The sequence below is a fragment of the Hyperolius riggenbachi genome, chromosome 1, assembly GCF_040937935.1.
Source record: "Hyperolius riggenbachi isolate aHypRig1 chromosome 1, aHypRig1.pri, whole genome shotgun sequence".
In the NCBI taxonomy this organism is placed as follows: Eukaryota; Metazoa; Chordata; class Amphibia; order Anura; family Hyperoliidae; genus Hyperolius; species Hyperolius riggenbachi.
In genome coordinates, this window is record NC_090646.1 from 682,818,546 (window position 1) to 682,842,986 (window position 24,441).

The window sequence follows — 24,441 nt, forward strand, 5'->3', positions numbered from 1 at the left end:
TGTGCCTGCGCTGGGACAAAAAGATCCTCCAGCCCCCTGCAGACGTCCTGTGCCTGTGCTGGGACAAAACGATCTTCCGGGCCCCCTGCAGACGTACTGTGCCCACGCTGGGACAAAACGATCCTCCAGCCCCCTGCAAACGTCCTGTGCCTGCGCCGGGACAAAACTATCCTCCAGCTCCCTGCAGACTTCCTGTGCCTGCGCTGGGACAAAATAATCTTCCGGCCCCCTGCAGACGTCCTGTGCCTGTGCCGGGACAAAACGATCCTCCGGCCCCCTGCAGACGTCCTGTACCCACGCTGGGACAAAACGATCCTCCGGCCCCCTGCAGACTTCCTGTGCCCGCCCCGGGACAAAACGATCCTCCGGCCCCCTGCAGACGTCCTGTGCCTGCGCTGGGACAAAACAATCTTCCGGCCCCCTGCAGACGTCCTGTGCCCACGCTGGGACAAAACGATCCTCCAGCCCCCTGCAGACATCCTGTGCCTGCGCCGGGACAAAAGTATCCTCCAGCTCCCTGCAGACTTCCTGTGCCCGCGCCGGGACAAAACAATCCTCCTGCCCCCTGCAGACTTCCTGTGCCCGCCCCGGGACAAAACGATCCTCCGGCCCCCTGCAGACGTCCTGTGCCTGCGCTGGGACAAAGCGATCTTCCGGCCCCCTGCAGACGTCCTGTGCCTGCGCTGGGACAAAACGATCCTCCAGCCCCCCGCAGACGTCCTGTGCCTGCACTGGAACAAAACGATCCTCCAGCCCCCTGCAGACGTCCTGTGCCTGTGCTGGGACAAAACGATCCTCCAGCCCCCTGCAGACGTCCTGTGCCCGCGCCGGGACAAAACAATCCTCCTGCCCCCTGCAGACGTCCTGTGCCCGCGCCGGGACAAAACGATCCTCCAGCCCCCTGCAGACGTCCTGTGCCCGCGCCGGGACAAAACGATCCTCCAGCCCCCTGCAGACGTCCTGTGCCCGCGCCGGGACAAAACGATCCTCCAGCCCCCTGCAGACGTCCTGTGCCTGCACTGGAACAAAACGATCCTCCGGCCCCCTGCAGACTTCCTGTGCCCGCCCCGGGACAAAACGATCCTCCGGCCCCCTGCAGACTTCCTGTACCTGCGCTGGGACAAAACGATCCTCCAGCCCCCTGCAGACGTCCTGTGCCTGCACTGGAACAAAACGATCCTCCTGCCCCCTGCAGACTTCCTGTGCCCGCCCCGGGACAAAACGATCCTCCGGCCCCCTGCAGACTTCCTGTGCCCGCCCCGGGACAAAACGATCCTCCGGCCCCCTGCAGACGTCCTGTGCCTGCGCTGGGACAAAACGATCCTCCAGCCCCCTGCAGACGTCCTGTGCCTGCACTGGAACAAAACGATCCTCCAGCCCCCTGCAGACGTCCTGTGCCTGCGCGGGGACAAAACGATCCTCCGGTCCCCTGCAGACATCCTGTGCCCACGCTGGAACAAAACAATCCTCCGGCCCCCTGCAGACGTCCTGTGCCTGTGCCGGGACAAAACGATCCTCCGGCCCCCTGCAGACGTCCTGTGCCTGCACTGGAACAAAACGATCCTCCGGCCCCCTGCAGACGTCCTGTGCCTGCGCTGGGACAAAACGATCCTCCAGCCCCCTGCAGACGTCCTGTGCCTGCGCCGGGACAAAACGATCTTTTGGCCCCCTGCAGACATCCTGTGCCCACGCTGGGACAAAATGATCCTCCAGCCCCTGCAGACGTCCTGTGCCTGCGCCGGGACAAAACGATCCTCCAGCCCCCTGCAGACATCCTGTGCCTGCGCCGGGACAAAACGATCCTCCAGCCCCCTGCAGACGTCCTGTGCCTGCGCCGGGACAAAACGATCCTCCAGCCCCCTGCAGACGTCCTGTGCCTGCACTGGAACAAAACGATCCTCCGGCCCCTGCAGACGTCCTGTGCCTGCGCCGGGACAAAACGATCCTCCAGCCCCCTGCAGACATCCTGTGCCTGCGCCGGGACAAAACGATCTTTCGGCCCCTGCAGACATCCTGTGCCTGCGCCGGGACAAAACGATCTTTCGGCCCCCTGCAGACGTCCTGTGCCTGCACCGGGACAAACTGATCCTGCGGTCCCCCGTTATGGCTCACTGCCACATTAAAGCCACAAAAACTGGAAGTGAGCCACAGTGAGGGGATCGTTTTGTCCCGGCGCGGGCACAGGACATGTGCGGGGGGCTGTTAGAGCATCAGGTAAGTTAAACTTTTTTTTCCCCCTTACAGTACTCCTTTAAAATCACATTCCCTCTACAGGCAAAGTGAGCTTGTTGCCGTGACGCCTCCACTCTGCGTGGAATCCGGGGTGGGGCATCTTTCTAGCAGTTAATGGTATAATATCTGTAGCCGGGGGAGAGAGGCACAGATTGCAGCTCACTAAGAAGCTTCCCTATAGACTACATGGACAAAAACATACTTAATTCCTATGTACTATTCATTACACAACATTTTTAACTACATATTGTAAATGTCATGATTTGAATCTTTTAGTTAAATACAGATACATATGGAGACTGACAGCGTGGCTGTGAAAGCCAGTGTTCCCTCTTAAAGTGAACCAGAGGCGAATGAAAATGAAACATGTAGATACTTATTACTTACCTAGGTAAAGATGGTCCAGACGCTTCCTGCTGCCACTTGTGGACTCTCTGGACACATACAGATCTGTAGTCATGACCGTGTTCCCAGCCGTGTATGAGCGCCTGTACTGCGCCTGCAGGAATATGGCTGCACATGCCCAGTACGCTGACGCTGCTTGTGTAAGAACGCCTGTACTGCGCCTGCAGGAGTATGGCTGCACCTGCCCAGTACGCTGACGCTGCTTGTGTATGAGCACCTGTACTGCGCCTGCAGGAATATGGCTGCACCTGCCCAGTACGCTGACGCTGCTTGTGTATGAGCACCTGTACTGCGCCTGCAGGAATATGGCTGCACCTGCCCAGTACGCTGACGCTGCTTGTGTATGAGCACCTGTACTGCGCCTGCAGGAGTATGGCTGCACCTGCGCAGTACGCTGACGCTGCTTGTGTATGAGCGCCTGTACTGCGCCTGCAGGAATATGGCTGCACCTGCCCAGTACGCTGACGCTGCTTGTGTATGAGAGCCTGTACTGCGCCTGCAGGAGTATGGCTGCACCTGCCCAGTACGCTGACGCTGCTTGTGTATGAGCGCCTGTACTGCGCCTGCAGGAGTATGGCTGCACCTGCCCAGTACGCTGACGCTGCTTGTGTATGAGTGCCTGTACTGCGCCTGCAGGAATATGGCTGCACATGCCCAGTACGCTGACGCAGCTTGTGTATGAGCGCCTGTACTGCGCCTGCAGGAGTATGGCTGCACCTGCCCAGTACGCTGACGCTGCTTGTGTATGAGTGCCTGTACTGCGCCTGCAGGAGTATGGCTGCACCTGCCCAGTACGCTGACGCTGCTTGTGTATGAGTGCCTGTACTGCGCCTGCAGGAGTATGGCTGCACCTGCCCAGTACGCTGACGCTGCTTGTGTATGAGCGCCTGTACTGCGCCTGCAGGAATATGGCTGCACCTGCCCAGTACGCTGACGCTGCTTGTGTATGAGTGCCTGTACTGCGCCTGCAGGAATATGGCTGCACCTGCCCAGTACGCTGACGCTGCTTGTGTATGAGCGCCTGTACTGCGCCTGCAGGAATATGGCTGCACCTGCGCAGTACGCTGATGCTGCTTGTGTATGAGCGCCTGTACTGCGCCTGCAGGAATATGGCTGCACCTGCCCAGTACGCTGACGCTGCTTGTGTATGAGAGCCTGTACTGCGCCTGCAGGAATATGGCTGCACCTGCCCAGTACGCTGACGCTGCTTGTGTATGAGCGCCTGTACTGCGCCTGCAGGAATATGGCTGCACCTGCGCAGTACGCTGATGCTGCTTGTGTATGAGCGCCTGTACTGCGCCTGCAGGAATATGGCTGCACCTGCCCAGTACGCTGACGCTGCTTGTGTATGAGAGCCTGTACTGCGCCTGCAGGAATATGGCTGCACCTGCCCAGTACGCTGACGCTGCTTGTGTATGAGCGCCTGTACTGCGCCTGCAGGAATATGGCTGCACCTGCCCAGTACACTGACGCTGCTTGTGTATGAGCGCCTGTACTGCGCCTGCAGGAATATGGCTGCACCTGCGCAGTACGCTGACGCTGCTTGCGTATGAGAGCCTGTACTGCGCCTGCAGGAATATGGCTGCACCTGCCCAGTACACTGATGCTGCTTGTGTATGAGCGCCTGTACTGCGCCTGCAGGAGTATGGCTGCACCTGCGCAGTACGCTGATGCTGCTTGTGTATGAGCGCCTGTACTGCGCCTGCAGGAGTATGGCTGCACCTGCCCAGTACGCTGACGCTGCTTGTGTATGAGTGCCTGTACTGCGCCTGCAGGAGTATGGCTGCACCTGCCCAGTACGCTGACGCTGCTTGTGTATGAGCGCCTGTACTGCGCCTGCAGGAATATGGCTGCACCTGCCCAGTACGCTGACGCTGCTTGTGTATGAGCGCCTGTACTGCGCCTGCAGGAATATGGCTGCACCTGCCCAGTACGCTGATGCTGCTTGTGTATGAGCGCCTGTACTGCGCCTGCAGGAATATGGCTGCACCTGCCCAGTACGCTGACGCTGCTTGTGTATGAGCGCCTGTACTGCGCCTGCAGGAGTATGGCTGCACCTGCGCAGTACGCTGATGCTGCTTGTGTATGAGCGCCTGTACTGCGCCTGCAGGAATATGGCTGCACCTGCCCAGTACGCTGATGCTGCTTGTGTATGAGCGCCTGTACTGCGCCTGCAGGAATATGGCTGCACCTGCCCAGTACGCTGACGCTGCTTGTGTATGAGCGCCTGTACTGCGCCTGCAGGAGTATGGCTGCACCTGCGCAGTACGCTGATGCTGCTTGTGTATGAGCGCCTGTACTGCGCCTGCAGGAATATGGCTGCACCTGCCCAGTACGCTGACGCTGCTTGTGTATGAGCGCCTGTACTGCGCCTGCAGGAGTATGGCTGCACCTGCCCAGTACGCTGACGCTGCTTGTGTATGAGCGCCTGTACTGCGCCTGCAGGAATATGGCTGCACCTGCCCAGTACGCTGACGCTGCTTGTGTATGAGTGCCTGTACTGCGCCTGCAGGAGTATGGCTGCACCTGCCCAGTACGCTGACGCTGCTTGTGTATGAGCGCCTGTACTGCGCCTGCAGGAATATGGCTGCACCTGCCCAGTACGCTGACGCTGCTTGTGTATGAGTGCCTGTACTGCGCCTGCAGGAGTATGGCTGCACCTGCCCAGTACGCTGACGCTGCTTGTGTATGAGCGCCTGTACTGCGCCTGCAGGAGTATGGCTGCACCTGCCCAGTACGCTGACGCTGCTTGTGTATGAGCGCCTATACTGCGCCTGCAGGAATATGGCTGCACCTGCCCAGTACGCTGACGCTGCTTGTGTATGAGCGCCTGTACTGCGCCTGCAGGAGTATGGCTGCACCTGCCCAGTACGCTGACGCTGCTTGTGTATGAGCGCCTGTACTGCGCCTGCAGGAATATGGCTGCACCTGCCCAGTACGCTGACGCTGCTTGTGTATGAGCGCCTGTACTGCGCCTGCAGGAATATGGCTGCACCTGCCCAGTACGCTGACGCTGCTTGTGTATGAGCGCCTGTACTGCGCCTGCAGGAATATGGCTGCACCTGCCCAGTACGCTGACGCTGCTTGTGTATGAGTGCCTGTACTGCGCCTGCAGGAGTATGGCTGCACCTGCCCAGTACGCTGACGCTGCTTGTGTATGAGCGCCTGTACTGCGCCTGCAGGAATATGGCTGCACCTGCCCAGTACGCTGATGCTGCTTGTGTATGAGCGCCTGTACTGCGCCTGCAGGAGTATGGCTGCACCTGCCCAGTACGCTGACGCTGCTTGTGTATGAGCACCTGTACTGCGCCTGCAGGAATATGGCTGCACCTGCCCAGTACGCTGACGCTGCTTGTGTATGAGTGCCTGTACTGCGCCTGCAGGAGTATGGCTGCACCTGCCCAGTACGCTGACGCTGCTTGTGTATGAGTGCCTGTACTGCGCCTGCAGGAGTATGGCTGCACCTGCCCAGTACGCTGACGCTGCTTGTGTATGAGCGCCTGTACTGCGCCTGCAGGAATATGGCTGCACCTGCCCAGTACGCTGACGCTGCTTGTGTATGAGAGCCTGTACTGCGCCTGCAGGAATATGGCTGCACCTGCCCAGTACGCTGACGCTGCTTGTGTATGAGCGCCTGTACTGCGCCTGCAGGAATATGGCTGCACCTGCGCAGTACGCTGATGCTGCTTGTGTATGAGCGCCTGTACTGCGCCTGCAGGAATATGGCTGCACCTGCCCAGTACGCTGACGCTGCTTGTGTATGAGTGCCTGTACTGCGCCTGCAGGAGTATGGCTGCACCTGCGCAGTACGCTGACGCTGCTTGTGTATGAGCGCCTGTACTGCGCCTGCAGGAGTATGGCTGCACCTGCCCAGTACGCTGACGCTGCTTGTGTATGAGCGCCTGTACTGCGCCTGCAGGAATATGGCTGCACCTGCCCAGTACGCTGACGCTGCTTGTGTATGAGTGCCTGTACTGCGCCTGCAGGAGTATGGCTGCACCTGCCCAGTACGCTGACGCTGCTTGTGTATGAGCGCCTGTACTGCGCCTGCAGGAATATGGCTGCACCTGCCCAGTACGCTGACGCTGCTTGTGTATGAGTGCCTGTACTGCGCCTGCAGGAGTATGGCTGCACCTGCCCAGTACGCTGACGCTGCTTGTGTATGAGCGCCTGTACTGCGCCTGCAGGAGTATGGCTGCACCTGCCCAGTACGCTGACGCTGCTTGTGTATGAGCGCCTATACTGCGCCTGCAGGAATATGGCTGCACCTGCCCAGTACGCTGACGCTGCTTGTGTATGAGCGCCTGTACTGCGCCTGCAGGAGTATGGCTGCACCTGCCCAGTACGCTGACGCTGCTTGTGTATGAGCGCCTGTACTGCGCCTGCAGGAATATGGCTGCACCTGCCCAGTACGCTGACGCTGCTTGTGTATGAGCGCCTGTACTGCGCCTGCAGGAATATGGCTGCACCTGCCCAGTACGCTGACGCTGCTTGTGTATGAGCGCCTGTACTGCGCCTGCAGGAATATGGCTGCACCTGCCCAGTACGCTGACGCTGCTTGTGTATGAGTGCCTGTACTGCGCCTGCAGGAGTATGGCTGCACCTGCCCAGTACGCTGACGCTGCTTGTGTATGAGCGCCTGTACTGCGCCTGCAGGAATATGGCTGCACCTGCCCAGTACGCTGATGCTGCTTGTGTATGAGCGCCTGTACTGCGCCTGCAGGAGTATGGCTGCACCTGCCCAGTACGCTGACGCTGCTTGTGTATGAGCACCTGTACTGCGCCTGCAGGAATATGGCTGCACCTGCCCAGTACGCTGACGCTGCTTGTGTATGAGTGCCTGTACTGCGCCTGCAGGAGTATGGCTGCACCTGCCCAGTACGCTGACGCTGCTTGTGTATGAGTGCCTGTACTGCGCCTGCAGGAGTATGGCTGCACCTGCCCAGTACGCTGACGCTGCTTGTGTATGAGCGCCTGTACTGCGCCTGCAGGAATATGGCTGCACCTGCCCAGTACGCTGACGCTGCTTGTGTATGAGAGCCTGTACTGCGCCTGCAGGAATATGGCTGCACCTGCCCAGTACGCTGACGCTGCTTGTGTATGAGCGCCTGTACTGCGCCTGCAGGAATATGGCTGCACCTGCGCAGTACGCTGATGCTGCTTGTGTATGAGCGCCTGTACTGCGCCTGCAGGAATATGGCTGCACCTGCCCAGTACGCTGACGCTGCTTGTGTATGAGTGCCTGTACTGCGCCTGCAGGAGTATGGCTGCACCTGCGCAGTACGCTGACGCTGCTTGTGTATGAGCGCCTGTACTGCGCCTGCAGGAATATGGCTGCACCTGCCCAGTACGCTGACGCTGCTTGTGTATGAGCGCCTGTACTGCGCCTGCAGGAGTATGGCTGCACCTGCGCAGTACGCTGACTCTGCTTGTGTATGAGCGCCTGTACTGCGCCTGCAGGAATATGGCTGCACCTGCCCAGTACGCTGACGCTGCTTGTGTATGAGCGCCTGTACTGCGCCTGCAGGAATATGGCTGCACCTGCCCAGTACGCTGACGCTGCTTGTGTATGAGCGCCTGTACTGCGCCTGCAGGAGTATGGCTGCACCTGCGCAGTACGCTGACGCTGCTTGTGTATGAGCGCCTGTACTGCGCCTGCAGGAATATGGCTGCACCTGCCCAGTACGCTGACGCTGCTTGTGTATGAGCGCCTGTACTGCGCCTGCAGGAGTATGGCTGCACCTGCGCAGTACGCTGATGCTGCTTGTGTATGAGCGCCTGTACTGCACCTGCAGGAATATGGCTGCACCTGCCCAGTACGCTGACGCTGCTTGTGTATGAGCGCCTGTACTGCGCCTGCAGGAGTATGGCTGCACCTGCCCAGTACGCTGACGCTGCTTGTGTATGAGCGCCTGTACTGCGCCTGCAGGAATATGGCTGCACCTGCCCAGTACGCTGACGCGGCTTGTGTAGGAGCGCCTGTACTGCGCCTGCAGGAGTATGGCTGCACCTGCGCAGTACGCTGATGCTGCTTGTGTATGAGCGCCTGTACTGCGCCTGCAGGAATATGGCTGCACCTGCGCAGTACGCTGACGCTGCTTGTGTATGAGCGCCTGTACTGCGCCTGCAGGAATATGGCTGCACCTGCCCAGTACGCTGACGCTGCTTGTGTATGAGCGCCTGTACTGCGCCTGCAGGAATATGGCTGCACCTGCGCAGTACGCTGACGCTGCTTGTGTATGAGCGCCTGTACTGCGCCTGCAGGAATATGGCTGCACCTGCCCAGTACACTGACCCTGCTTGTGTATGAGAGCCTGTACTGCGCCTGCAGGAATATGGCTGCACCTGCCCAGTACGCTGACGCTGCTTGTGTATGAGCGCCTGTACTGCGCCTGCAGGAATATGGCTGCACCTGCGCAGTACGCTGACGCTGCTTGTGTATGAGCGCCTGTACTGCGCCTGCAGGAGTATGGCTGCACCTGCCCAGTACGCTGATGCTGCTTGTGTATGAGCGCCTGTACTGCACCTGCAGGAATATGGCTGCACCTGCGCAGTACGCTGACGCTGCTTGTGCATGAGAGCCTGTACTGCGCCTGCAGGAATATGGCTGCACCTGCGCAGCACGCTGACGCTGCTTGTGTATGAGCGCCTGTACTGCGCCTGCAGGAATATGGCTGCACCTGCGCAGTACGCTGACGCTGCTTGTGTATGAGAGCCTGTACTGCGCCTGCAGGAGTATGGCTGCACCTGCCCAGTACACTGACGCTGCTTGTGTATGAGCGCCTGTACTGCGCCTGCAGGAGTATGGCTGCACCTGCCCAGTACGCTGACGCTGCTTGTGTAAGAACGCCTGTACTGCGCCTGCAGGAGTATGGCTGCACCTGCCCAGTACGCTGACGCTGCTTGTGTATGAGCGCCTGTACTGCGCCTGCAGGAGTATGGCTGCACCTGCCCAGTACACTGATGCTGCTTGTGTATGAGAGCCTGTACTGCGCCTGCAGGAATATGGCTGCACCTGCCCAGTACGCTGACGCTGCTTGTGTATGAGCGCCTGTACTGCGCCTGCAGGAGTATGGCTGCACCTGCCCAGTACGCTGACGCTGCTTGTGTATGAGCGCCTGTACTGCGCCTGCAGGAGTATGGCTGCACCTGCGCAGTACGCTGACGCTGCTTGTGTATGAGCGCCTGTACTGCGCCTGCAGGAATATGGCTGCACCTGCCCAGTACGCTGACGCTGCTTGTGTATGAGCGCCTGTACTGCGCCTGCAGGAATATGGCTGCACCTGCCCAGTACGCTGACGCTGCTTGTGTATGAGCGCCTGTACTGCGCCTGCAGGAATATGGCTGCACCTGCCCAGTACGCTGACGCTGCTTGTGTATGAGCGCCTGTACTGCGCCTGCAGGAATATGGCTGCACCTGCGCAGTACGCTGACGCTGCTTGTGTATGAGCGCCTGTACTGCGCCTGCAGGAGTATGGCTGCACCTGCGCAGTACGCTGACGCTGCTTGTGTATGAGCGCCTGTACTGCGCCTGCAGGAGTATGGCTGCACCTGCCCAGTACGCTGACGCTGCTTGTGTATGAGCGCCTGTACTGCGCCTGCAGGAGTATGGCTGCACCTGCGCAGTACGCTGACGCTGCTTGTGTATGAGCGCCTGTACTGCGCCTGCAGGAGTATGGCTGCACCTGCGCAGTACGCTGACGCTGCTTGTGTATGAGCGCCTGTACTGCGCCTGCAGGAGTATGGCTGCACCTGCGCAGTACGCTGACGCTGCTTGTGTATGAGCGCCTGTACTGCGCCTGCAGGAATATGGCTGCACCTGCCCAGTACGCTGACGCTGCTTGTGTATGAGCGCCTGTACTGCGCCTGCAGAAGTATGGCTGCACCTGCCCAGTACGCTGACGCTGCTTGTGTATGAGCGCCTGTACTGCGCCTGCAGGAATATGGCTGCACCTGCCCAGTACGCTGACGCTGCTTGTGTATGAGCGCCTGTACTGCGCCTGCAGGAATATGGCTGCACCTGCCCAGTACACTGATGCTGCTTGTGTATGAGCGCCTGTACTGCGCCTGCAGGAGTATGGCTGCACCTGCGCAGTACGCTGACGCTGCTTGTGTATGAGCGCCTGTACTGCGCCTGCAGGAATATGGCTGCACCTGCCCAGTACGCTGACGCTGCTTGTGTATGAGCGCCTGTACTGCGCCTGCAGGAGTATGGCTGCACCTGCGCAGTACGCTGACGCTGCTTGTGTATGAGCGCCTGTACTGCGCCTGCAGGAATATGGCTGCACCTGCCCAGTACGCTGACGCTGCTTGTGTATGAGCGCCTGTACTGCGCCTGCAGGAGTATGGCTGCACCTGCCCAGTACGCTGACGCTGCTTGTGTATGAGCGCCTGTACTGCGCCTGCAGGAATATGGCTGCACCTGCGCAGTACGCTGACGCTGCTTGTGTATGAGCGCCTGTACTGCGCCTGTAGGAATATGGCTGCACCTGCCCAGTACGCTGACGCTGCTTGTGTATGAGCGCCTGTACTGCGCCTGCAGGAATATGGCTGCACCTGCCCAGTACACTGATGCTGCTTGTGTATGAGCGCCTGTACTGCGCCTGCAGGAGTATGGCTGCACCTGCCCAGTACGCTGACGCTGCTTGTGTATGAGCGCCTGTACTGCGCCTGCAGGAGTATGGCTGCACCTGCGCAGTACGCTGACGCTGCTTGTGTATGAGCGCCTGTACTGCGCCTGCAGGAGTATGGCTGCACCTGCCCAGTACGCTGACGCTGCTTGTGTATGAGCGCCTGTACTGCGCCTGCAGGAATATGGCTGCACCTGCCCAGTACGCTGACGCTGCTTGTGTATGAGCGCCTGTACTGCGCCTGCAGGAATATGGCTGCACTTGCCCAGTACACTGATGCTGCTTGTGTATGAGCGCCTGTACTGCGCCTGCAGGAATATGGCTGCACCTGCCCAGTACGCTGACGCTGCTTGTGTATGAGCGCCTGTACTGCGCCTGCAGGAGTATGGCTGCACCTGCGCAGTACGCTGACGCTGCTTGTGTATGAGCGCCTGTACTGCGCCTGCAGGAATATGGCTGCACCTGCCCAGTACGCTGACGCTGCTTGTGTATGAGCGCCTGTACTGCGCCTGCAGGAGTATGGCTGCACCTGCGCAGTACGCTGACGCTGCTTGTGTATGAGCGCCTGTACTGCGCCTGCAGGAATATGGCTGCACCTGCCCAGTACGCTGACGCTGCTTGTGTATGAGCGCCTGTACTGCGCCTGCAGGAATATGGCTGCACCTGCCCAGTACGCTGACGCTGCTTGTGTATGAGCGCCTGTACTGCGCCTGCAGGAATATGGCTGCACCTGCCCAGTACGCTGACGCTGCTTGTGTATGAGCGCCTGTACTGCGCCTGCAGGAGTATGGCTGCACCTGCGCAGTACGCTGACGCTGCTTGTGTATGAGCGCCTGTACTGCGCCTGCAGGAGTATGGCTGCACCTGCCCAGTACGCTGACGCTGCTTGTGTATGAGCGCCTGTACTGCGCCTGCAGGAATATGGCTGCACCTGCCCAGTACGCTGACGCTGCTTGTGTATGAGCGCCTGTACTGCGCCTGCAGGAGTATGGCTGCACCTGCCCAGTACGCTGACGCTGCTTGTGTATGAGCGCCTGTACTGCGCCTGCAGGAGTATGGCTGCACCTGCCCAGTACGCTGACGCTGCTTGTGTATGAGCGCCTGTACTGCGCCTGCAGGAGTATGGCTGCACCTGCCCAGTACGCTGACGCTGCTTGTGTATGAGCGCCTGTACTGCACCTGCAGGAATATGGCTGCACCTGCACAGTACGCTGACGCTGCTTGTGTATGAGCGCCTGTACTGCGCCTGCAGGAATATGGCTGCACCTGCCCAGTACGCTGACGCTGCTTGTGTATGAGCGCCTGTACTGCGCCTGCAGGAATATGGCTGCACCTGCCCAGTACGCTGACGCTGCTTGTGTATGAGCGCCTGTACTGCGCCTGCAGGAATATGGCTGCACCTGCCCAGTACACTGATGCTGCTTGTGTATGAGCGCCTGTACTGCGTCTGCAGGAATATGGCTGCACCTGCCCAGTACGCTGACGCTGCTTGTGTATGAGCGCCTGTACTGCGCCTGCAGGAATATGGCTGCACCTGCGCAGTACGCTGACGCTGCTTGTGTATGAGCGCCTGTACTGCGCCTGCAGGAGTATGGCTGCACCTGCCCAGTACGCTGACGCTGCTTGTGTATGAGCGCCTGTACTGCGCCTGCAGGAGTATGGCTGCACCTGCCCAGTACGCTGACGCTGCTTGTGTATGAGCGCCTGTACTGCGCCTGCAGGAGTATGGCTGCACCTGCGCAGTACGCTGACGCTGCTTGTGTATGAGCGCCTGTACTGCGCCTGCAGGAGTATGGCTGCACCTGCCCAGTACGCTGACGCTGCTTGTGTATGAGCGCCTGTACTGCGCCTGCAGGAGTATGGCTGCACCTGCCCAGTACGCTGACGCTGCTTGTGTATGAGCGCCTGTACTGCGCCTGCAGGAATATGGCTGCACCTGCCCAGTACGCTGACGCTGCTTGTGTATGAGCGCCTGTACTGCGCCTGCAGGAATATGGCTGCACCTGCGCAGTACGCTGACGCTGCTTGTGTATGAGCACCTGTACTGCGCCTGCAGGAGTATGGCTGCACCTGCGCAGTACGCTGATGCTGCTTGTGTATGAGCGCCTGTACTGCGCCTGCAGGAATATGGCTGCACCTGCGCAGTACGCTGACGCTGCTTGTGTACGAGCGCCTGTACTGCGCCTGCAGGAATATGGCTGCACCTGCGCAGTACGCTGACGCTGCTTGTGTATGAGCGCCTGTACTGCACCTGCAGGAGTATGGCTGCACCTGCCCAGTACACTGACGCTGCTTGTGTATGAGCGCCTGTACTGCGCCTGCAGGAGTATGGCTGCACCTGCCCAGTACGCTGACGCTGCTTGTGTATGAGCGCCTGTACTGCGCCTGCAGGAGTATGGCTGCACCTGCCCAGTACGCTGACGCTGCTTGTGTATGAGCGCCTGTACTGCGCCTGCAGGAATATGGCTGCACCTGCCCAGTACGCTGACGCTGCTTGTGTATGAGCGCCTGTACTGCACCTGCAGGAGTATGGCTGCACCTGCCCAGTACGCTGACGCTGCTTGTGTATGAGCGCCTGTACTGCGCCTGCAGGAGTATGGCTGCACCTGCCCAGTACGCTGACGCTGCTTGTGTATGAGCGCCTGTACTGCGCCTGCAGGAATATGGCTGCACCTGCCCAGTACGCTGACGCTGCTTGTGTATGAGCGCCTGTACTGCGCCTGCAGGAGTATGGCTGCACCTGCGCAGTACGCTGACGCTGCTTGTGTATGAGCGCCTGTACTGCGCCTGCAGGAATATGGCTGCACCTGCCCAGTACGCTGACGCTGCTTGTGTATGAGCGCCTGTACTGCGCCTGCAGGAGTATGGCTGCACCTGCCCAGTACGCTGACGCTGCTTGTGTATGAGCGCCTGTACTGCGCCTGCAGGAATATGGCTGCACCTGCGCAGTACGCTGACGCTGCTTGTGTATGAGCGCCTGTACTGCGCCTGCAGGAGTATGGCTGCACCTGCGCAGTACGCTGACGCTGCTTGTGTATGAGCGCCTGTACTGCGCCTGCAGGAATATGGCTGCACCTGCCCAGTACGCTGACGCTGCTTGTGTATGAGCGCCTGTACTGCGCCTGCAGGAGTATGGCTGCACCTGCCCAGTACGCTGACGCTGCTTGTGTATGAGCGCCTGTACTGCGCCTGCAGGAATATGGCTGCACCTGCCCAGTACGTTGACGCTGCTTGTGTATGAGCGCCTGTACTGCGCATGCAGGAATATGGCTGCACCTGCCCAGTACGCTGATGCTGCTTGTGTATGAGCGCCTGTACTGCGCCTGAAGGAATATGGCTGCACCTGCCCAGTACGCTGACGCTGCTTGTGTATGAGCGCCTGTACTGCGCCTGCAGGAGTATGGCTGCACCTGCCCAGTACGCTGACGCTGCTTGTGTATGAGCGCCTGTACTGCACCTGCAGGAGTATGGCTGCACCTGCGCAGTACGCTGACGCTGCTTGTGTATGAGCGCCTGTACTGCGCCTGCAGGAATATGGCTGCACCTGCCCAGTACACTGATGCTGCTTGTGTATGAGAGCCTGTACTGCGCCTGCAGGAATATGGCTGCACCTGCCCAGTACACTGATGCTGCTTGTGTATGAGCGCCTGTACTGCGCCTGCAGGAGTATGGCTGCACCTGCCCAGTACGCTGACGCTGCTTGTGTATGAGCGCCTGTACTGCTCCTGCAGGAGTATGGCTGCACCTGCGCAGTACGCTGACGCTGCTTGTGTATGAGCGCCTGTACTGCGCCTGCAGGAATATGGCTGCACCTGCCCAGTACGCTGACGCTGCTTGTGTATGAGCGCCTGTACTGCGCCTGCAGGAATATGGCTGCACCTGCCCAGTACGCTGACGCTGCTTGTGTATGAGCGCCTGTACTGCGCCTGCAGGAGTATGGCTGCACCTGCCCAGTACGCTGACGCTGCTTGTGTATGAGCGCCTGTACTGCGCCTGCAGGAATATGGCTGCACCTGCCCAGTACGCTGACGCTGCTTGTGTATGAGCGCCTGTACTGCGCCTGCAGGAATATGGCTGCACCTGCCCAGTACGCTGACGCTGCTTGTGTATGAGCGCCTGTACTGCGCCTGCAGGAATATGGCTGCACCTGCCCAGTACGCTGACGCTGCTTGTGTATGAGAGCCTGTACTGCGCCTGCAGGAATATGGCTGCACCTGCGCAGTACGCTGACGCTGCTTGTGTATGAGCGCCTGTACTGCGCCTGCAGGAGTATGGCTGCACCTGCCCAGTACGCTGACGCTGCTTGTGTATGAGCGCCTGTACTGCGCCTGCAGAAGTATGGCTGCACCTGCCCAGTACGCTGACGCTGCTTGTGTATGAGCGCCTGTACTGCGCCTGCAGGAGTATGGCTGCACCTGCGCAGTACGCTGATGCTGCTTGTGTATGAGCGCCTGTACTGCGCCTGCAGGAATATGGCTGCACCTGCCCAGTACGCTGACGCTGCTTGTGTATGAGCGCCTGTACTGCGCCTGCAGGAGTATGGCTGCACCTGCCCAGTACGCTGACGCTGCTTGTGTATGAGCGCCTGTACTGCGCCTGCAGGAGTATGGCTGCACCTGCGCAGTACGCTGACGCTGCTTGTGTATGAGCGCCTGTACTGCGCCTGCAGGAGTATGGCTGCACCTGCCCAGTACGCTGACGCTGCTTGTGTATGAGCGCCTGTACTGCGCCTGCAGGAATATGGCTGCACCTGCCCAGTACGCTGACGCTGCTTGTGTATGAGCGCCTGTACTGCGCCTGCAGGAGTATGGCTGCACCTGCCCAGTACGCTGACGCTGCTTGTGTATGAGCGCCTGTACTGCGCCTGCAGGAGTATGGCTGCACCTGCGCAGTACGCTGACGCTGCTTGTGTATGAGCGCCTGTACTGCGCCTGCAGGAGTATGGCTGCACCTGCCCAGTACGCTGACGCTGCTTGTGTATGAGCGCCTGTACTGCGCCTGCAGGAATATGGCTGCACCTGCCCAGTACGCTGATGCTGCTTGTGTATGAGCGCCTGTACTGCGCCTGCAGGAATATGGCTGCACCTGCGCAGTACGCTGACGCTGCTTGTGTATGAGCGCCTGTACTGCGCCTGCAGGAATATGGCTGCACCTGTGCAGTACGCTGACGCTGCTTGTGTATGAGCGCCTGTACTGCGCCTGCAGGAATATGGCTGCACCTGCGCAGTACGCTGACGCTGCTTGTGTATGAGCGCCTGTACTGCACCTGCAGGAGTATGGCTGCACCTGCCCAGTACGCTGACGCTGCTTGTGTATGAGCGCCTGTACTGCGCCTGCAGGAATATGGCTGCACCTGCCCAGTACGCTGACGCTGCTTGTGTATGAGCGCCTGTACTGCGCCTGCAGGAGTATGGCTGCACCTGCCCAGTACGCTGACGCTGCTTGTGTATGAGCGCCTGTACTGCGCCTGCAGGAATATGGCTGCACCTGCCCAGTACGCTGACGCTGCTTGTGTATGAGCGCCTGTACTGCGCCTGCAGGAATATGGCTGCACCTGCGCAGTACGCTGACGCTGCTTGTGTATGAGCGCCTGTACTGCGCCTGCAGGAGTATGGCTGCACCTGCGCAGTACACTGACGCTGCTTGTGTATGAGCGCCTGTACTGCGCCTGCAGGAATATGGCTGCACCTGCCCAGTACGCTGATGCTGCTTGTGTATGAGCGCCTGTACTGCGCCTGCAGGAATATGGCTGCACCTGCCCAGTACGCTGACGCTGCTTGTGTATGAGCGCCTGTACTGCGCCTGCAGGAATATGGCTGCACCTGCCCAGTACGCTGATGCTGCTTGTGTATGAGCGCCTGTACTGCGCCTGAAGGAATATGGCTGCACCTGCCCAGTACGCTGACGCTGCTTGTGTATGAGCGCCTGTACTGCGCCTGCAGGAATATGGCTGCACCTGCCCAGTACGCTGACGCTGCTTGTGTATGAGCGCCTGTACTGCGCCTGCAGGAATATGGCTGCACCTGCCCAGTACGCTGACGCTGCTTGTGTATGAGCGCCTGTACTGCGCCTGCAGGAGTATGGCTGCACCTGCCCAGTACGCTGACGCTGCTTGTGTATGAGCGCCTGTACTGCGCCTGCAGGAATATGGCTGCACCTGCCCAGTACGCTGACGCTGCTTGTGTATGAGCGCCTGTACTGCGCCTGCAGGAATATGGCTGCACCTGCGCAGTACGCTGACGCTGCTTGTGTATGAGCGCCTGTACTGCGCCTGCAGGAGTATGGCTGCACCTGCCCAGTACGCTGACGCTGCTTGTGTATGAGCGCCTGTACTGCGCCTGCAGAAGTATGGCTGCACCTGCCCAGTACGCTGACGCTGCTTGTGTATGAGCGCCTGTACTGCGCCTGCAGGAGTATGGCTGCACCTGCGCAGTACGCTGATGCTGCTTGTGTATGAGCGCCTGTACTGCGCCTGCAGGAATATGGCTGCACCTGCCCAGTACGCTGACGCTGCTTGTGTATGAGCGCCTGTACTGCGCCTGCAGGAGTATGGCTGCACCTGCCCAGTACGCTGACGCTGCTTGTGTATGAGCGCCTGTACTGCGCCTGCAGGAGTATGGCTGCACCTGCGCAGTACGCTGACGCTGCTTGTGTATGAGCGCCTGTACTGCGCCTGCAGGAGTATGGCTGCACCTGCCCAGTACGCTGACGCTGCTTGTGTATGAGCGCCTGTACTGCGCCTGCAGGAGTATGGCTGCACCTGCCCAGTACGCTGACGCTGCTTGTGTATGAGCGCCTGTACTGCGCCTGCAGGAGTATGGCTGCACCTGCCCAGTACGCTGACGCTGCTTGTGTATGAGCGCCTGTACTGCGCCTGCAGGAATATGGCTGCACCTGCCCAGTACGCTGACGCTGCTTGTGTATGAGTGCCTGTACTGCGCCTGCAGGAGTATGGCTGCACCTGCGCAGTACGCTGACGCTGCTTGTGTATGAGCGCCTGTACTGCGCCTGCAGGAATATGGCTGCACCTGCCCAGTACGCTGACGCTGCTTGTGTATGAGCGCCTGTACTGCGCCTGCAGGAGTATGGCTGCACCTGCGCAGTACGCTGACGCTGCTTGTGTATGAGCGCCTGTACTGCGCCTGCAGGAGTATGGCTGCACCTGCGCAGTACGCTGATGCTGCTTGTGTATGAGCGCCTGTACTGCGCCTGCAGGAATATGGCTGCACCTGCCCAGTACGCTGACGCTGCTTGTGTATGAGCGCCTGTACTGCGCCTGCAGGAATATGGCTGCACCTGCCCAGTACGCTGACGCTGCTTGTGTATGAGCGCCTGTACTGCGCCTGCAGGAGTATGGCTGCACCTGCGCAGTACGCTGACGCTGCTTGTGTATGAGCGCCTGTACTGCGCCTGCAGGAGTATGGCTGCACCTGCCCAGTACGCTGACGCTGCTTGTGTATGAGTGCCTGTACTGCGCCTGCAGGAATATGGCTGCACCTGCCCAGTACGCTGACGCTGCTTGTGTATGAGCGCCTGTACTGCGCCTGCAGGAATATGGCTGCACCTGCCCAGTACGCTGATGCTGCTTGTGTATGAGCGCCTGTACTGCGCCTGCAGGAATATGGCTGCACCTGCCCAGTACGCTGACGCTGCTTGTGTATGAGCGCCTGTACTGCGCCTGCAGGAATATGGCTGCACCTGCCCAGTACGCTGATGCTGCTTGTGTATGAGCGCCTGTACTGCGCCTGCAGGAATATGGCTGCACCTGCCCAGTACGCTGACGCTGCTTGTGTATGAGCGCCTGTACTGCGCCTGCAGGAATATGGCTGCACCTGCCCAGTACGCTGACGCTGCTTGTGTATGAGCGCCTGTACTGCGCCTGCAGGAATATGGCTGCACCTGCCCAGTACGCTGACGCTGCTTGTGTATGAGCGCCTGTACTGCGCCTGCAGGAATATGGCTGCACCTGCCCAGTACGCTGACGCTGCTTGTGTATGAGCGCCTGTACTGCGCCTGCAGGAATATGGCTGCACCTGCCCAGTACGCTGACGCTGCTTGTGTATGGGCTCCTGTACTGCGCCTGCAGGAGTATGGCTGCACCTGCCCAGTACGCTGACGCTGCTTGTGTATGAGCGCCTGTACTGCGCCTGCAGGAGTATGGCTGCACCTGCCCAGTACGCTGACGCTGCTTGTGTATGAGCGCCTGTACTGCGCCTGCAGGAATATGGCTGCACCTGCCCAGTACGCTGATGCTGCTTGTGTATGAGCGCCTGTACTGCGCCTGCAGGAGTATGGCTGCACCTGCCCAGTACGCTGACGCTGCTTGTGTATGAGCGCCTGTACTGCGCCTGCAGGAGTATGGCTGCACCTGCCCAGTACGCTGACGCTGCTTGTGTATGAGCGCCTGTACTGCGCCTGCAGGAGTATGGCTGCACCTGCCCAGTACGCTGACGCTGCTTGTGTATGAGCGCCTGTACTGCGCCTGCAGGAATATGGCTGCACCTGCGCAGTACGCTGACGCTGCTTGTGTATGAGCGCCTGTACTGCACCTGCAGGAATATGGCTGCACCTGCGCAGTACGCTGACGCTGCTTGTGTATGAGCGCCTGTACTGCGCCTGCAGGAGTATGGCTGCACCTGCCCAGTACGCTGATGCTGCTTGTGTATGAGCGCCTGTACTGCGCCTGCAGGAATATGGCTGCACCTGCCCAGTACGCTGACGCTGCTTGTGTATTAACAAAAGCACAGCAACAAGCTAAAAGGGGGCTGGACCTCTGCAGGCTGAAGGCCCTGGGCCAGCCCCATTCATACAGCGCTGTCCTGTGACTGAGAAATGGGGCTGTCCCTCTGAATCCTTAGCCTTTCTAATCAGGATATAAAGGCAAAATGCAGCCCTGCAATGTCTTCTCTCTTTCTGTTACAGAGGAACCATTATGGGCAGATGGTGAAAGGTAATCAGCCAGGATGCTCATTTTTTCTCCATTATCCTGCGGGGGTCACACTTGTCTTTCAGTTTATACACTTTGCAGAAAACTGAAAGACAAGTGTGACCCCTGACTTAAAGCAGCTAATGTAATTTATAGAGAAAACTGACAAATTGCGCAAGATGTCAGTTTTTTTTTCTGCATGCGAAATCTGCATTAAAGTGTGACCTTGCTTATTTAATAACATGAGTTCTCAGTTGAAGTCAGTTTTTCTGTGCAGAAAACGCGTACGAAAGCCGGTAAGTGTGACCCCGTCACACCTGTCAGATTTATCCAATTTTTATAACCAACTGCAACATAGGGAAAAAAATAATTTGGTCAATGTCAGGGCCAGATTTCCCATAAGGCAATGTAGGCACATGCCTACAGGCACCCAATAGTGGAAAAGCGGCTCACTCCCCTCCCCAAGCGCCTACCTCACTCCGTCCCAATGAAAATTCCCAAGCAGAGCATACATGAGGTTATTCTCCCACCCAGCTCTCAGCATTTTACTGACAAAATCTCCCTTCAGTCAGGGGAACCTCTAGCTACTTAATACTGAGGTTATTCTAGCTACATAATACTTGGGGACACTTCTAGTTACTTAACATTGAGGATACTTCTGGTTACAGGCAGACATGTAGCTATCTATGACAGGAGAGGGAAGTAAGGGAGAAGTGACAACGGGGACAGTTTGATGATGCTTTGTAGGTTCATGGAGGGTGGAGTCTAGGGTGTCAGGACATCTGTGCCTATAGGCTCCTGTGATGTAAATCCAGGCCTGCATGCATGGAGGGCAGAGTCTAGGGTGCCAGGACATCTGTGCCTATAGGCTCCTGTGATGTAAATCCAGGCCTGCATGCATGGAGGGCGGAGTCTAGGGTGCCAGGACATCTGTGCCTATAGGCTCCTGTGAGGTAAATCCAGGCCTGCATGCATGGAGGGTGGAGGCTAGGGTGCCAGGACATCTGTGCCTATAAGCTCCTGTAAGGTAAATCCGGGCCTGCATGCATGGAGGGCGGAGTCTAGGGTGCCAGGACATCTGTGCCTATAGGCTCCTGTGATTTAAATCCAGGCCTGCATGCATAGAGGGTGGAGTCTAGGGTGCCAGGACATCTGGGCCTATAGGCTCCTGTGAGGTAAATCCGAGCCTGCATGCATGGAGGGCGGAGTCTAGGGTGCCAGGACATCTGTGCCTATAGGCTCCTGTGATGTAAATCCAGGCCTGCATGCATAGAGGGTGGAGTCTAGGGTGCCAGGACATCTGGGCCTATAGGCTCCTGTGAGGTAAATCCGAGCCTGCATGCATGGAGGGCGGAGTCTAGGGTGCCAGGACATCTGTGCCTATAGGCTCCTGTGAGGTAAATCTGGGCCTGGTCATGGTCAGTGTTTGGCTATTGTAAAATCGTACCTCATTCTTTTTTTACATTCTTAAATGTATTGGAGATGCCAACATCTTTACTGCTGGCAAGGTGGATCACTGTGGAATGTTACTTTTTCCTCTGTGAAATGAGTAGGACTATCACATTCAAGGAGAGTGTTGCCCCATGTCAAGCAGGTCACTGGGACAGGGAGGTAACAGCTTTACAGTTTTCTAAAAAGTGTATTGAACTACAGGAAGTGACCGTCTAGTATCTGGCCGGACCTGGAGCACCAAGCGGAGATGGTGAATTCCACGCGGGCTTATGCGGTGGTTTCAGGAACTGCAACCCAACTTTGTGAGTATATAATCATATCTATCGTACTTTCGCCTCCCTTTATCTAACAATACTGCACTATTGGGCTCCTGGTCTCTCTCTCTCTACTTCTCGTTTAGGTGCTCTTGGTCCCTACAAGGACCACCGAACCACTTCTACTGTATAACACCAAGGTAAACATTTCATGTATAGAGCCAATTACGCTACTTTGGTAGCTCTCGATTTTAATTGCTTAAACTCGATAAACTTAATGTGCTGTGTCTACACAGTAAGTTTATGGTCCTTTTGTGGATACATCTCTATACTACTTACATAGTAACTGAAGACCCAGAAGAAGACCTGACTTACTTGGTTAGATCTTCTCTGAGTTGACGCATGGTGGCCTCCATCCCCTCCTTCTCCTGTAGCCTCCGCTGGGAAGTCTTTGCTTCATCCTGACCTCTCTGAAGATCTTTCCTGGTATCGTCCAGCCTCATCTGTGTCTGTCGGAGAGTTTCCTGAACCTTCCGAGCCTCGGACTCTTTCGTAAGAATATTTTTGGTCAGGGTAGAATTTAGCAGTCCGTGTTCCTGCAGCAGTTCCTCCAGGCTTTTCCTAGTTTCATCATGTTGGTGGTTGATACGGTATACTAGCACATGTATTCAGACAATGACAAAGGGACAATTAGTGATAATAGTAAACCAATTATAATTATTACTATAGCTGCTCCTCGTATCCCAAACTCTTCACCTACACCCCAGCTACTATATCAGTGCTACAAATCTACATGTTGACCATCAGATGTCTCTCTGCTCAATCGTCAAAATTGTTTTCCAATGTCCCAGGACTCTAGACTGGACCTAGACTTTAATACAAAGCCTGCATGCAGCCAGTTAGAATTGCATGATCAGTTACAGCGCAGTACAGTGAACAGGCCCACAGAATTGTATGTGCAGTGAGTTAGAATAATGTGATCAGTTACAGCGTAGTACTGTGAACAGGCCCATAGAATTGTATGTGCAGTGATCAGTTACAGCGTAGTACTGTGAACAGGCCCACAGAATTGTATGTGCAGTGAGTTAGAATAATGTGATCAGTTACAGCGTAGTACTGTGAACAGGCCCATAGAACTGTATGGGAAGTGATCAGCTACAGCGCAGTACTGTGAACAGGCCCATAGAATTGTATGTGCAGTGATCAGTTACAGTGCAGTACTGTGAACAGGCCCATAGAATTGGATGTGCAGTGATCAGTTACAGCGCAGTACTGTGAACAGGCCCATAGAATTGGATGTGCAGTGATCAGTTACAGCGCAGTACTGTGAACAGGCCCATAGAATTGTATGTGCAGTGATCAGTTACAGCGCAGTACTGTAAACAGGCCCACAGAATTGTATGAACACTGAGCTAGCCCTAACAACAAACTTTTAATTGCACAAATAACTTGTGCCCAACTCATTTCTAAATGCAATGTTATGATTTATGGAGCAAAATAATACACATACTGCACTGTACATTAGGGGGGACATCCAATTGGCAGGACACAGTCACTGATGTAGACTGAGTCAAATAATACCTACTGAGTGGTGAAAACTATCCTATCCATCATTATTACCATTGCTACAATTACTTTTGTTTTAGCTCCAACTGGCACTACTACTGCTGCTCTAAGTGGCATTACCATTGCTTCTCCAACTGGCACTACTACTGCTGCACTAAGTGGCACTACCATTGCTTCTCCAACTGGCACTACTACTGCTGCTCTAAGTGGCATTACCACTGTTTCTCTAACTGGCACTACCACTGCTGCACTAAGTGGCATTACCACTGTTTCTCTAACTGGCACTACTACTGCTGCTCTAACTGGCACTACCACTGCTACTCTAACTGGCACTACCACTGCTACTCTAACTGGCACTACTACTGCTGCACTAAGTGGCACTACCATTGCTTCTCTAACTGGCACTACAACTGCTACTTCCTGTTGCACTACCAGTGCTGGGGGGCTACCTTTGCTACTCTAAGTGGTTCTATATGATCACTGCTAATCCTACTGCCACTGATACTCTAGCTGGCATCACCACTGCAACTTCTACTTTCTCTAGTAGTGTATTTGTATACTGGAATTCTTGGCTTTGATGCACAGACACGGTTTATGTTTGCATGTCTATGAATAAATGTAATAACTGGTAATACACCTCTCATCCTTAAATAATCATTTATTGGTTCAGCTTAAATGACCTCGGCCTTAACGCAATTACATTTTTTCCTGAATTTCCCACAGGAAGTGTTTTCCCAGGTTACCCCCAGGGCTGAAGAACACACACGGTAAACAATACAATTGCTCTGGGTCTTTCTGGTCTGCCTGGTGATCAGGGTCCTGTTTAAAGAGACTCAGAGATGAAGTAAACTAAAGCTCTGATACTTACCCCGGGCTTCCTCCCGCCCCATAAACGCCATCCTCCCGCGGTCTGCCATTCAGCCTCGGTGAGCCGCGGTAACAGGCTTAGTGATGTCAGGCCAGGTCTACTGACTTA

At 57.3% G+C, this 24,441-nt stretch overlaps 1 protein-coding gene across 1 annotated transcript in view; it reads right to left on the reverse strand.

Moving 5' to 3' along the window:
• The window catches only part of LOC137544595 (golgin subfamily A member 6-like protein 25), a 41,679-nt gene that overhangs the window by 2,138 nt on the left and 15,100 nt on the right, over nucleotides 1-24,441 (reverse strand). The window contains exon 4 of the mRNA XM_068265695.1: nucleotides 22,275-22,554. Within this exon, the coding sequence (XP_068121796.1) occupies nucleotides 22,275-22,554 (280 nt within the window). The remainder of the gene's footprint in view (nucleotides 1-22,274; nucleotides 22,555-24,441) is intronic.